This window comes from Canis aureus, chromosome 22 (assembly GCF_053574225.1).
Source record: "Canis aureus isolate CA01 chromosome 22, VMU_Caureus_v.1.0, whole genome shotgun sequence".
Taxonomy (NCBI): domain Eukaryota; kingdom Metazoa; phylum Chordata; class Mammalia; order Carnivora; family Canidae; genus Canis; species Canis aureus.
In genome coordinates, this window is record NC_135632.1 from 39,631,786 (window position 1) to 39,646,348 (window position 14,563).

General features: G+C 36.0%; 1 protein-coding gene across 2 annotated transcripts in view; it reads left to right on the forward strand.

Annotated features, from left to right (window-relative positions):
- Positions 1-14,563, forward strand: part of STT3B (STT3 oligosaccharyltransferase complex catalytic subunit B) — a 107,604-nt gene that overhangs the window by 71,301 nt on the left and 21,740 nt on the right. For both annotated transcript variants that reach the window (XM_077865543.1, XM_077865544.1), the window contains exon 5: positions 671-770. In XM_077865543.1, coding sequence (XP_077721669.1) covers positions 671-770 — 100 coding nt within the window. The remainder of the gene's footprint in view (positions 1-670; positions 771-14,563) is intronic.

Below are 14,563 nucleotides of genomic sequence, written 5' to 3' on the forward strand. Positions count from 1 at the left end.
GCTTACTTTAAAAAAATAATAATCACATAAAAAATTAGACCAGAACATACTCAGCTATTCTGATTAAGTAGAATATTCTATATTTAAGATATATGTTAAACATTAAAATGGAATCTTGATTTGTAATCCGTTAGTAGGGAATAATTTATACTCAAGGTAGCACCTTTTATTTTGAGTATCTCAAAGCATGTCAAGATTATATGAGTGTTCCTTGTAGTTCAGTTGCTGACTGGTGCTAACATTCATTGTTCTTATTCTTGGTCAAGCTTCTTGAAATGTACTTTCAAAAATGGGTGAAATAAAAACCTTTTTTTTTTCTTTTAAAAATTTATGAACTATATCCTAAGAATCTTTATCTTCATGAAAGACTTTTTACTATCAGCTCACAAATTATAATGTTCTCAGTGTTCTTATTTAGTTTAATTTGACCATTTCTCCAGTGAATATAGAAAAGCATATTGGATTTATGGGATTGTGTTATTTTAATAATCAATAAAGATAAGTAGAGATAGGTTTTTGTTAGGTTATATAAATCAATTTTTAGTATATCTCACAACTGCTGAGAATCCTAGTGTTTGTTCATTATATATTTAGATTGTCATGACAAGACTTACTTATTTTTAAAAGCAGATATCTTAAATTATTTAACTTTGCATTTCTTAACTTCTAGGTCTCTGCTTGGGGTGGCTATGTGTTTATTATCAACCTTATTCCACTGCATGTATTTGTGTTGTTACTGATGCAGAGATACAGCAAAAGAGTCTACATAGGTAAGTGATTTGACTTGAAATTTCATCTTCTAAGAGATGTTTCCTATACATTCTTTTCATTGAGCAGCCACTTCTGTTTGGCTGTGTTACCCATAAGAAGGTAAAAATAATTTTATATATTTTTTTGCTTTTTCTGTATTAATAAGGTTGGTCATGTATTTTTACCCAAGTGCATTGTTACCAATTTTTCCTTGATGAGTTTTTGCTTGGTTTTTGTAGAAATTAGTCTACATAATATTTGTCAGCCCAGCCTTTTTTTTTTTTTTTTTTTTTTTTTTTGGTAGAATGGGCTTCTATTATGAAAATCATTCACATATACATATTATTCAAATTCAGCGTAGTCAGGAGATTGAATATTCTCAAAATAAACAGTTTAATAAACCTTTGAAAGCTCTCTCTGTGTAATGTATGGTAATCTTAGTCCATTTGGGCTGCTAAAACAAAATACTACAGAATTTGTAGCATATAAACAACAGAAATTTCTCACAGCTTTGGAGGCTGGAAAGTCCCAAGACTAAGGTTCCAGAATGGTCAGACGTTCTTGTGAGGGCTCCCTTCCTGGTGCATAGCTGATAACCTTTTTGCTTTGTCCTTACATGGTGAAAGGGATGATCTAGTTCTCCAGACAGCTTTTGAAAGGTACTAGTCCCTGAACTCACACTACCTTATTACCTCCCAAAGGCTACTTCCTAATACTGTCACCTTGGGCATTAGGTTTTAAACTTAATAATTTTGGAGGGACACAAACAGACAATAGCATAGACTGAGTCTTTTTCCTATGAAATCTTTATTTTCTCTCTAGGTTTTAAAACATGTCTTCTGAATAAGATGCCTAGTGATAGATGTTGTCTCAAATCTTAGAGCTCATTTTCTATGAAGGCTGAACTTTTATGGATTGAATTAATCAGAGAGAAGTTGTGGTCTGAACCCAATGTCTTAATAAAATAATACAATCCCATTATGATAATGTTGTTGGTAAGCAGTAACACTAAGATACAAAGCTTATTTTCTTAATTAAAGAAAAAAACAGTAGTTTGGCAGTTCTTCAAAAACTTAATCATAGAGTTACCATATTACCCAGCAGTTCAACTCAAAGGTATACATATATAACCAAGAGAATTGAAAGTAATTATTCACACAAAAAGTTGTACACTAATGTTCATAGCAGTATTCATTATTCCTAATAGCCAAAAAGTGAAGACAACCTAATATCCATAAACTAATGAATGGATAAATGAAGTATGGTATATTCATACAGTGGAATATTTAGCCACAAAAAGGAATGAAGTACCGATACATCATGAGCCTTGAAAAGTAAAATAACCCATACACATAAGGCCATATGTTATAGGACTCTTTTTGTATGAAATGTTCAGAATAGACTAATCCTTAGAGACAGAGTAGGTTTAGCAGTTACTAGGGGTTTGGGGAGTGGAAGAGTGACTGCTAATGGGTATGGGGCATCACTGAAATAATTTTACACTACAAATGATCCTGTTTTTTCATGTACTTAACTCATTTAATTTCATAACCACACTGTGAGTGAGTAGTAGGTACTATTACTATCCTATCCTCATTTTACAGATGAGGAAACAAGAAAGGATGTAATTCATTCAAGATCATTTGGTTGTAGCCTGAACTTAACATGTTTTAGCTGCACAACCCATGATGCTAAAACTTACTGTTAACTGTGTGCCTACCATATAAATAAATACCTTACTGTTGAAGTACATCAATCAGTGATATATCTCTACTCTGAACACACTGTAAACAGTCTTTGGGATCCAGAAAGGAAGATGATAGATTTTAAGTCTCAACTTTTTGTTTTAGAAATCTATAAAGGAATTGTTTTTTAAGTTAAATGGTAATAGGGGAAGGAACTAAGAGGTTGTTTAATTTAAAAACTTTTGGGTCTTGAAATTATTTTTTCCCAAAGATTTATATATTTATTTCAAAGGGGCTGGGGGCAGAGGAAAGAGAGAATCTCAGGCAGACTCCCCGTCGAGCACAGAGTCCAATGGAGCTCGATCCAATGACTCCAAGATGACCACCTGAGCCAAAATCAAGAGTCAGATGCTCAACCAACTAAGCCACCCAGTGCCCCAGGTCTTGAAAATGTAATGGTTAGGGGAATAGGATAGGGAGTAGATTGAGGGATAGATTTATTAAATATCCTTGAATCAGGAAGAGGAAGAGAGCCAGAGTAGTCAGAAGTAGCCAGATAAATATATTTGAAGAGGTCAAATGAAAGGATTTTCTACCTGAAAGTATAAGACATGAGCAGTGTCCAACTTCTTTTGAGTGTTAGCACTAAAATCTAGTAGGGTAAAAATTAAGAAAAGACCTTATATTTGATGAATAAGATTTATCTTGTAATTTTACAAAAGTATGAAATTAATACTGCTTATTTGGCTCTTGAAAATGTTTCTTCTTTTCACAGGGAAGAAAAATAAAATAGTGTGATGGTATTATACATGTATATGAAGTTAGATTAGTAAATGCCTCAGATAATTTCATAGTGTTCAGACTCTCTAACCCACCTTCCTTGTTCCTTAATCACTTATTCCATTCATATAACTAAGAGTATTTGAGGTGAGTTTTATGCTCTTTTATAGTTCTAAATAGATGGAAAGTGATGGTATAAAACAGTCAATTCTCTTTCTATATCCTAATGTATCAAGATTTAAGTTCAATTTAACCTAGCTTAATGGTCCTGGAAAATATGAAAACATTATAAAGTGTGGATATAGATATAGATAGATATAGATATAGATATAGATAGATATAGATATAGATATAGATATAGATTGTCCTCTCATTTTACCACGTACCATCCTTTGTAGTTTTCTCTCCAGGTGAACAGAAACATTTAGATAAAGAAATAATGATTGATAAATGCCAAACTCTTAACCATGTTTTTGATTGGGTTTTCATTATCAAATTAAATGAAATAAAAATGAATCATTTGAAATAATTATGAAAAGTGGTTTTCCCTTTTAATAAATTTTTTGCATATGTCTTTAGAATCCATTGGTAAGCCAGGGGAGACTCAGTTTGTTCACATGTGGAAAGGGGGGCACTGGAAGTTAATATGGATGTAGGGTAGATATGGCACAGGAGGGCATGAGGGCAAGGGAGAAGAAAAGCTCCTACTACTTGAAATTTGGGTGGGGAGGAATTGTATAAAGTTAAATTATTTCGTGAAGAAATATTCTAGACGTGGTATATGTCACTATATTCAAATGTGAATTATACAAAGTTATGTTTAAATAGGATTCTGATGTTTTAACAAGATAAAAGAACACTCATGTCTTATTTTGCATTTATAGAAAGACTGGTCTGCAGATATCACATAACCCTAATGAGATGTAAAATTACTTAACCTTTATAAAAGTTTATCACACTTTATTAAAGATGAAGATATGTTTAGGGGGTGTTCACTATGGTGTAAGTTATAATGCGAAAATAGTTTGTTCCATTTAAATTGTAGTGTTGCCATATCATAAGAAATACTATGGCATCATTAAAGTTAGTATTTGATGATATAGGAAAATCTGAATAAAAAGCAGGCAGATAGCAAGGATTACTACTGATATTTCTCCTTCATACTTTTCTCTGCTTTTCACATTTTCTACAATGAGCATGTACTAAATTTATAATAAATGAGACTTTTTCATTTACAGAAATATGAATTTTATCTCTGATGACTTATAAGGGTCTCATTACATTGGAATAATAATCTAAGGAGAAGGAAGAAATTGGTTTCTAGTATTGATAAATGATTTTTAAATGTCACTGGGGAATTCACTTATTGTCTTTGTTTTCTTTAGTGAGGTAGAGTAAGAAAAGTAACAGTCACCCTTTTTTAAACAATTTTTATATCTAAAATGTATTTTTATTTATGGTAATATTTTCTGGTGAAATCATCATATAAAAAATTAGATATTATAGACATACCACATACTTTATTTCTGTACAAATTATTCTAGGAATTTAGAGTTTGTGAGTGGAGAAAGATAATCTTGCTGTTGAGTGAATTAAAAATAAAATCAGAGGGGTGCCTGGCTGGCTCAATTGGCAGAGCATGTAACTCTTGATCTTGACATCATGAGTCCAGGTTCCACATTGGGCATAGAGCTTACTTAAAAGTTTTTTTAATTAAAATTAAAACCAAAAAATAAAAATATTTAAGCATTGTATTTATACTTGGCAATATATAAACGAAACATACCTAATGCTAAACAACAAAAAATTAAAAGAAGGGCACTTGAGACACCTGGGTGGCTCAGTGATTGAGCATCTGTCTTTGGCTCAGGTTGTGATTCCCAGGGTTCTGTGATTGAGTCCCACATCGGGCTCACTGTGGGGACTCTGCCTATATCTCTGTGTCTCTCATGAATGCCTATGTCTCTGCCTCTCTGTGTCTCTCATGAATATAAATTAAATCTTAAAAAAAAAAAAAAGGACACCTGAGTGGCTTAGTTGGTTGGGCCTCTAACTTCAGCTCAGGTCATGATCCCAGGGTCCTGGGATCAAGCCCCACATTGGGCTCCCTGCTTCTCCCTCTTCCTCTGCCTATTGCTCCTCCTCCTTGTGCTCTATCTCTGTCAAATAAATAAATAAAATTTTGAAAAAAAATTAAAAGGAAAAATTGCATGTAAAAATTCTAGGATACAAAAACTGGAAGCACTAGAATTTAGTTTGTCTAATTTTACCTTTTTTTTTTTTTTTGAGGTAATTCAAATCGGTTCACTAGAGAATTAAATGTTTAATAGATAGTTATATGCTAGCAGCCAATAGGAAGGCACAGATGATCAAAAGTTGGTCTCTTTCTAGGGAACTTATAATGTACAACATAATTAATTATTGCAGTGTAGGGAAGCCCAGGTGGCTCAGAGGTTTAGTACTGCCTTGGGCTCAGGGCGTGATCCTGGAGACCCAGGATTGAGTCCCACGTTGGGCTCCCTCTGCCTGTGTCTCTGCCTCTCTCTTTCTCTCTGTGTGTGTGTGTGTGTGTGTCTCTTGTGAATAAATAAATAAAATCTTTTAAAAAAAATTATTACAATGTAATTACAGCATATGAATAAAATGGAAATGGGAAGGAGTTTATGAAAACCAGTTTTGACTTTTGAGTTTCAGGAAAGTCTTGTTAGGCTTTCCAGCTGACTGTGTCCTTCTGAAATTTTGGAAATAAATTTTGAGAGGAGAAAATAGTATAGAAATAGAGATAGAAAAAAAAATAGAGATAGAAGGTTTGTGATGATATAACCCTAAATGAGAGGTGCTATAATGGAATGTGAACTGCAGAGCAGTTCCTGGGCTAGTCACTTACTAGTGATGCAACTTTGGGAGGATTACTTAATTTCCTTATGCCTTAGTGTTCTCATGAATCAAATAGAGAGAATTCCCACCTTGCAGAATATTAAGGTTATTAAATGAAAAGTGCTACTTAAGTGTTTGCTTTGTTGTTTGTGTTAAAATTATGAAGGAATAACTAGACAAGAAGAAATAGTTCCAGAGGCTGAGAGGTGATTATAAAGACTGGGGATACCTAAAGATTGTTCCTTTTTTTTTTTTTTTTTTTTTTAAATGAAGATGTACTTTCACTACAGCTGTTTTTGATTATGAGAGGAATAGCAGAGAAATAACACTTGTACTTACATAAAGTACCAAATAGCAACTAAAACACAACTAATAATGGAGTGGTGTGCTTATTTTTATTTATAATTTTCAAATTAAAGATAATGTATATAATTGAGAAAGTCAGATATTCTACAAAGTTTATTTATTTATTTATTTATTTTTGGCTTCCGACAAGTGTTACATGTGTTCCCTCCGCCTCCCTATCCCCTCCCTCCCCAGTTTTTCCAAGCAGCCAGTAAACTCCTATACATCCTTAGAGGCACAATTTCTGGGTGTCTCCCCCCAACACCAAGGCCCAGGGGCATTCCCACTCTTAACTTGGCAAACCACAAAGACAACAGGCAAGGATTTGGGAGTCAGGAGCAGGGCGTGGGGAAGTAGCCAAAGCTCCCCACGAATCCACTGTGTGGGACTGTACAAGGGGAGCTTCCTCTGTGAGTGGCATGCCTGCCCGCCATCCTGGCCTCGGGACTCTCCATTGGTGTGGCCTGCTGGGTGGTTGTGCCTGGCAACCAGCTAACGATTATGGAGTGCTCATTATCAGCATTACAAATGTAAACATCCCCCTCCGAGCAATCAGAAAAGAAGGCAGGAGCTACATTTCCCCTGAGTGTGAGGAAATTTCCCACCTCCCACCTACACCCTTGCCAGCTGCCTTGGAGAGTCTTCTTGCCACATCTCTTCTCCAGATGACCCCATAGGGTCCCAGACTTTTGCCTTAAAACACAAATAAAATTCCTTTGCTGAAAAGACGGCAGCTGGATGAAAGATGGGGGAGGGGATGGAGGCTGAAGCCGCTTGGTGCGTGCCTAGGCCTGTCCCATACTTTTGATCACATGGAAAGTTCCAGCTTCTACGGCAGACCATTCCTGGACCTCTACTCTACCCCCACCCTCGAGAGTTTCTCCACCCTGCTTATCCCTACACCTGTGTAGTTCTTGGGTCCTGCAAGGAAATCACTCTTATCACATTCCTAAGTGAGGCCTCAGAGCCCCAAGCTTCCTTCCACCAGAACCTTGGGCAGAATAATGTCTTCACTCTTCCGGGCCCACAAAGCTGGTCACACCTTCTCAGCCTGGTTTGTTATCCCTGGCCCAGTGATCTGGAGCTCCATCCTTTCCCCCAGGGCTGCCAGGGGGCCCGACATTGGTTCTCCAGTGTCCTGGGAAAGGGGCACCGTGTTCACCACTAACCGAGGAACTGCCCACCTTTGGAGAGCAGCACTGCGAGTTTTCTTTTAGCGATGGGGTCTAATGGGGAGCACTTCTCCTTGGCTCTCTCAAATCATCCTATGTTGGTGGCCGTCTGCTTAGCCGAGGAGCTGCCCTTCTGTGTGACCTGAACATTCTTCCCAAGGCAGCTCTTAAGCACCTCGAACAGCCAGGCGTAGGAGACAGAAACCAGGCTGTCTGGAAAAGCACATGGGATTATGGATGTGCTCGCTGATTTAGAAAGCATCGAACTGCCGCAAGTGGATAAGGAACCCTCGGTGGTGGTAGGCACCTTTCCAGTCCAACTCTTGAGAGTACTTTCTTTCATTGCCAAGGGCACAGATGTGTCAACTGGGCTCCGGGGTCGCCCACCGCCGTGACAGTCCTCCGGGGCTGCTGTGGCCCCCAGGCACGCGGGGGCTGCACCTGGCCCGGCCGGTCGGTGCGACTCCCCCTTCTACAAAGTTTATAAGCAAAATCAGCACATCTTTTTTTCCATCTTTTCCTTAATTGGCTCACTCCCTAAATTCTTATGTTGAGCCAACCACTTTCTTAGTTCTTTCAGTTGTTCCTTTTGGTTTGTTAAAAACTAATAAACTTCTAAAGGGTTCTGACCACCAATTCCAACTTGTGGGAGTGGTTTTCCCACACCATCAAACAGTTCTCTGACACCAGCTGAGTGTCCTACCATTCAACTCAATTCTGATACCATCAATCCTTAGGTAGGCATCTGAAGCCGGGTTCAGTTAAGGCTTCAGTCCCACAAGACTGGCCTCTGCTTTGTATGCCAGTCACAAGTCTGGGTTGTAACCTGTGTTTCTAACCATATGGCTGTATATCAGAGGTTCCCATGACCCCCTCCTTGGTTTGATTACTTTGCTGGAATAATTACAGGATTACAGGTTTATTATAAAAGGATGTAATTCACGAGCAGCCAAATGGAAGAGATGCATTGGGCCAAGTATGGGGAAAGAACATGGAGCTTCCATGCTCTCGCCAGGCACTTCACTTTCCCCAAATCTCCATTTATTCAACCTGAAGGTTTTTGGAGCCCTGTCCTTTTGAGGTTTTAGGAGACTTCATTACAGGGTCATGATTGGTTAAACCGTTGGCCATTGATGATTGAATTCAGTCTTTAACCTTTCTCCCATCCCTGGAGGTCAGGGAGGTGGGATTGGAATTCCTAACCCACTAATCTTGTGGTTGGTTCCCTCCAGCAACCAGCCTTTATTCTTAGGTGAAATGCAAAGGTCACCTCATTACCATTATAAAAGACACCTTCGTTCTCATCACTTAGGAAATTCCCAGGGTTTTAGGAGCTCTGTGCCAGGAACAGTGGATGAAGACTAAATATATATTTCTTAATACGAAGCACAGTAGCACAACTTGAAACTCCTATTTCTTGATTTTTATTTTTCAATTTTCGATGCTATCTGTTGATCGTCTATTATTTCTTCCCTTTTAAGATTTAGCTGTCATCCATGTATTTATACTCAGATATTTCCTATCTCTGCTTCTAAATGCACTTTTTAAAAATAAAATCTGATATCTGTTTAAATAGGGAAGACTACCAATTTTATTTTTTGAAATACATAGAACTCTTTGTTTTGGTAAATGTCCCTTGAAAAACACTATGATGGGCTTTAATTTTGTGGGCTCAAGATCAGAAACAGCTCCATTTGTTCACATGAAGTTTAGTTGGTAAACTATTCATGACATTAACTTTCTGTACTCATACCTATCCTTATTAACATATCCCATAATTATTGGAGGAAAGGGTTGAGGAAATTTTCCTTAGACTTGTTTATAATACTTAAGGATTCCTTTTATAGTGGGTACTGTACAGTGCCTTTCTCAGTGGGTACTTTAAAGTTACTTTGGGGGAGAATTTTTTACCTCAGGTGTACACTTGAAGATGCTCTTGCTTCTGCCATCTATGTTGTTAATAGGACTCATTAAGTAGGTTGTGAAGGATTAGTCTTCTATTTTCTTGCTTTAAGACCCAGGATATACAGAATAAGAGTGTCACCTATGATTTAGCAGTAATCATTAGCTTAATCAAAAAGGTTTCTTCAGTGAATAGAAACAATGCATGTTCATGTTCCACAAGCTAAACAGGAGTAAATCATTTGATACTCTGACTAGAAGAATAGATTTGAGATTTTCTTTAAGAGTCTGTTCTTACTGAGAATTTTGTCTCATATTCCGGAAGACTTGCTTTTGTGTAGTATAAATTAACAGATTCTTAGTAGTATTAGTTAAATGAATTTAGAAACCTAGTTATCCATAGTAGTTGACATTAAGAAAGAGATATGTTAAGAAGAACCTAAGCAAATTAATTTTTAGTGGTAATATGATTTATGATTCTGCATGGTTTAAATTCTTTGTTTTATCTTAGTGTATGAGTGCATTAAGGTTGCTGGTAATTGTCTGTTACTGCTTCTTTGCATATTAAATTTAGTAACTGATCTCAGTTGTAAAGGAGTTAATTATCTAGGAGTATTATCCAACACTTAAAAGTTATGTAAAGATTATATTTCATGGGGTAGCCTCAGCGGGTGGCTCAGCGGTTTAGCTCCGCCTTCAGCCCAGGGCGTGATCTTTGCGTCCCCGGATCAAGTCCCACATCGGGCTCCCAGCAAGGAGCCTGCTTCTCCCTCTGCCTGTGTCTCTGTGCCTCTCTCTCTCTCTCCCTCTCTCTCTCTCTCTCTCTGTCTCTCATGAATAAATCGATAAAATCTAAAAAAAAATTATATTTCATGACTTTTTTCCTATAGTCTTCAAAACACACACTATTTATATTTTAATGTACTTTGATAACTCATTAACCACTGTCAGAAATTAAGTGAATAATGCTTTTCATATGATAGAAATAAAATTCAAACCCAGATATATTTCTCTTTATTTTCTGCCCTACTATCTTTGATGTCATTTTAGGTATCAGTATGAAATACATATGCTATTTTTAAAAGTTATAATTGTCTCTCAAGTGTTTTTGAACAAGTCATTGCTTCTTTATACAAATTGAGCTTGTAAAATACCTGTTTCAAAGACTGATCCTCTACGTAGTTAATGATGAACAGTGTATTTGGAAAAGAAAGTATTTACTATATATGTCTGCTAATTGTTAAAGAAGAAGAATTATCCAGGGCAGGCCTGGTAGCTCAGCGGTTTAGCACCACTTTCAGCCCCAGGTGTGATCCTGGAGACCTGGGATCCAGTCCCATGTCGGGCTCCCTGCATGGAGCCTGCTTCTCCCTCTGCCTGTGTTTCTGCCTCTCTCTCTCTCCTCTCTGTGTATTCTCATGAATAAATAAATAAAATCTTAAAAAAAAAAAAGAAGAAGAATTATCCATATTTTTATGGTTCTTTTTTTGTTTTTAAGCTTTAATTCGTATCCTGTAAGTTTCTTAGCATTCTTCATCTGCTTATTTACCCGGGATGCACAGTAATCAAATAGTAAAAGTATCTTTGTTAATCAAAGGCTTCAACAGTCTTAAAGTCCTTTAATCATATTTGTTAACAATGAGGCAGAATTGCTTGAATTTTAAGATATTTCTCCACAGGTTTTCTTTTGGTTAATACTGTTTTGGTTGAGAGAGCAGAGGGATGGCAAAGGAATATTTTGTTAGCCCTTTCCATTAAATATATATCAACCAGGATATGAAGCAACTCAGAAATGCCAAGGTGATTTAATGGTAGATCATAGTTAATGGAAATGTAATATTCATAAAACCTTTTCCAACTTGAAGTAAAAGGAAGTACGCAGTATTTTTTTTAAGATTTTATTTATTTATTCATGAGAGACATATACAGAGAGAGGCAGAGACACAGGCAGAGGAAGAAGCAGGCTCCCCGCAGGGAATCTGATGTGAGACTCATCCCCAAACCTGAGGATCACGCCCTGAGCTGAAGGCAGACGCTCAACCTCCGAGCCACCCAAGAGTCACAGTACACAGTATTTTATAAGTATAATGAATACTATCAACATAAGTCTTGGCTTTGTCTGGGAGATGGTACTTAAAGGTTAGTTTGAATAACAGCAGGAGCTTCTTGAAAAAACTTAAATGGAGCTTGAATCAGAAGTTTCAGTACCTTTTATTTTCTAGAACAACTTGTTTTGTGCCTTAAGTCAAGGACAGTAGTTTTCTGAATTAATTTGGCTCTACTCCATGTATACCTTTGGATAAAAAAATAAAAGTATTTTAACAGTGAAAGATGTTTAGGGTCTGTTTAGAAGATTAGTATTTGACCCAAGTCAAAGAGATTTTCTTTGGCTGTAAATAATCAAACAACAGTAGACCTTGTAAATATCTAATGGCATTTTTTTCTGGAATTCTTTGAGCACTTTGGGAATATTATATGCAGTAGTGAATGCCTGTAACTGTGCTTCCACAGGATGGCAGTGTGGTAACATTTTCATGATGTAATAAATGATTTACAACATTATTGGTATTGTGCATTTTCTTAAGAGTTCACTACTTTGATGGAAAGCTTTGTTCTTCTGGTTTATAGGTAAGAATTGTAAGTTAACATGGATGGGTAGAAAGTTGTGTTAGATATGGGTATTAAGTAATTTGTTCAGGAGTCCTAGAGAGTTCATAGGACGACTTAGTAGGGAATGATTGCTGTCTGTGGGTTTTTGTGTTGTTGAGGTCTTCTGAGAATGGTAGAGATGTTGTCCACTGCCTCTTTAGTTCTCATGTCAGAAGAGATCTCTCCTTGAAGTTTTTGTAGAGCCAGGGATTTTTCACTGATGTGACAGGTACTTGATTCATTGTATCGTAGTTACATACATCTCTGATTTTCCCAATTAGATATCTAACTCTTAGAGAATGGAATTGATCTTAATGATGGTTTGGGTTTTTTTGGTTTTTGGTTTTTGGTTTTTTGGTATTCTTAGAGTGCCTTGACCATAATGATATAAAGTTTATATTTGAATGAATTAATTAGGTAAATTTTAAACACAGATGCTATTGTACAAAGCATGGAGGAAAATATGTTTTTACTTAGTAGTAAAGATTGTGTTTATTTTTAAGAATTGAGAGTTACTTCTTTCTATTTGAGTATTATCTAATTCTTATTTTCTATGTTTTAAAACATGGCTTTGTAAATGGGATTTAAATTGAGATACAGAAATGTCTATCTAATTTTACAGTTAAAGGAGAAGGACAATATTAAGCAAGAGGAGTTTGTGATATTTTATATTACCTAGCAAGCAATCCTGACTTTTATTTAATGGAAATACTTGTCTGTGTAGTAAGAAATGCTGTTAGGAGGAACATCTGTCCCCCTGTGTAAACATCACAGGATCAGTGATCCAAAAAATATAAAAATAAGGAAAACATGAATCCAGTTCTCTTAGAAGAAAATGGTGATCTTTGGATTATTGCATATATTATTCATTACTTTGTATCATTGGTGCATATCTGATATGGATAAGAGTATTCAAAGGTAAAATATTGTTGAACTTATTTCTATTCAGTTTTATTTGGCATTAACCTATGTTTACAAACTAATACAAACTGAAGTCCCATCTGGTCTTTTTATGTTTTCTGAGATGGAGTTTCTTTTTCTTGAACAACTCTCCCATCACTCTTATTAAATAACTTGGATTCTAGTGCATCTGTTTCTATAATAAAGACTTTTTTTCTTTACCAATAACAGTGTCTCTGTGAACTTGCATAAAACCACTGAATTGAGAATATTATGAGGTTTATTCTTTTTGAATAAGTCTGGATGAACTTGAGCAAACCACTGAGAGGAAACTTCGATAGTTCCCAAGCAAGTGGTTGCTGAACTTTTTTACATTGCCAAGCATGATAATAATAGCTCGATTTGAAGAGAGAGAATATGAATATGAATAGGTTTGTGTGTGCTCACCATACCTTTTAGTGATTATTTCTGGAAAATATGACTTAGGGAAGTAAATGACTAGAGACTTTTTACTTTTCGTTTTTTTCTAAAACAAAAAACGTATTACCTTTGCAATTAGACCAAACTAGTAACCTATAGAGACAAATGAAGATTCATGTTTACTTTGCACTGGGATGAGGGGAATGGGGAACAACTGCTTAATGAGTGTGAGTTTTCTTTGGGGTGATGAAAATGTTTTGGGACTAGAGAGCAGTGGTAGTTGCATAACATTGTTAGTGTACTAAATACATCTAAAATGTTCACTTTTAGATGATTATGCATAAACTTCACCTCAAGTTTTTTTAAGTATTTTTTTATTCATATGTGCCACTTGTCATATTTAATCCAAATTCTGTGACACAGTATGAACATTCATTGTTCATTAGTGTTTGCAAGAAAGAGAAATCTAGCCTAAGAGGTGATGGTGCTATTTAGACAGAAGTAGACTTACCTATAATTAAAATACATAAATGACATAAGGTTAATCCCAGGCCTGGCCTTTCTAGTTGTGCCTTTCTATGTTCAGTATTTGTCTAGGGTTTGATTTCTCAGCAGAAGGTGTCTAGTAGAAAGCCGGTTGGTCATAGAGCCTTAGGGTTTTTTGTTGGTGGGAAGGGGATCTACAAATCTTTTTATCTAAACCTCACTCTATAGAGAGGAAACTGAAATTTTTGTTACGTAGTTGTTCAAGATCACTTCTTCCCATTTTTTTCCTGATTCTGCCTTTGACTGTTTGCCAGGGCATCTGCACAATACTGACAGAAACATACTGATACTAGAAATCCCGTCAATCAAATTGATTGATAGTTTATGTCACATAATATAGAAATTCTTGTTTACTTAATTCTTAATGTATTTATGTTCAAATACCTCACTGAAGGTAATTCCATTCCATTATTAATATGCCTGGAAAGTACATTATTAAGTGAATGACTTCTATAGTCTCTAGACAATCAGTTCTCTATTATCTTGAGGATATTGGAAACTTTATTCACATATACTGATTCTTCCTATTAAATTTAC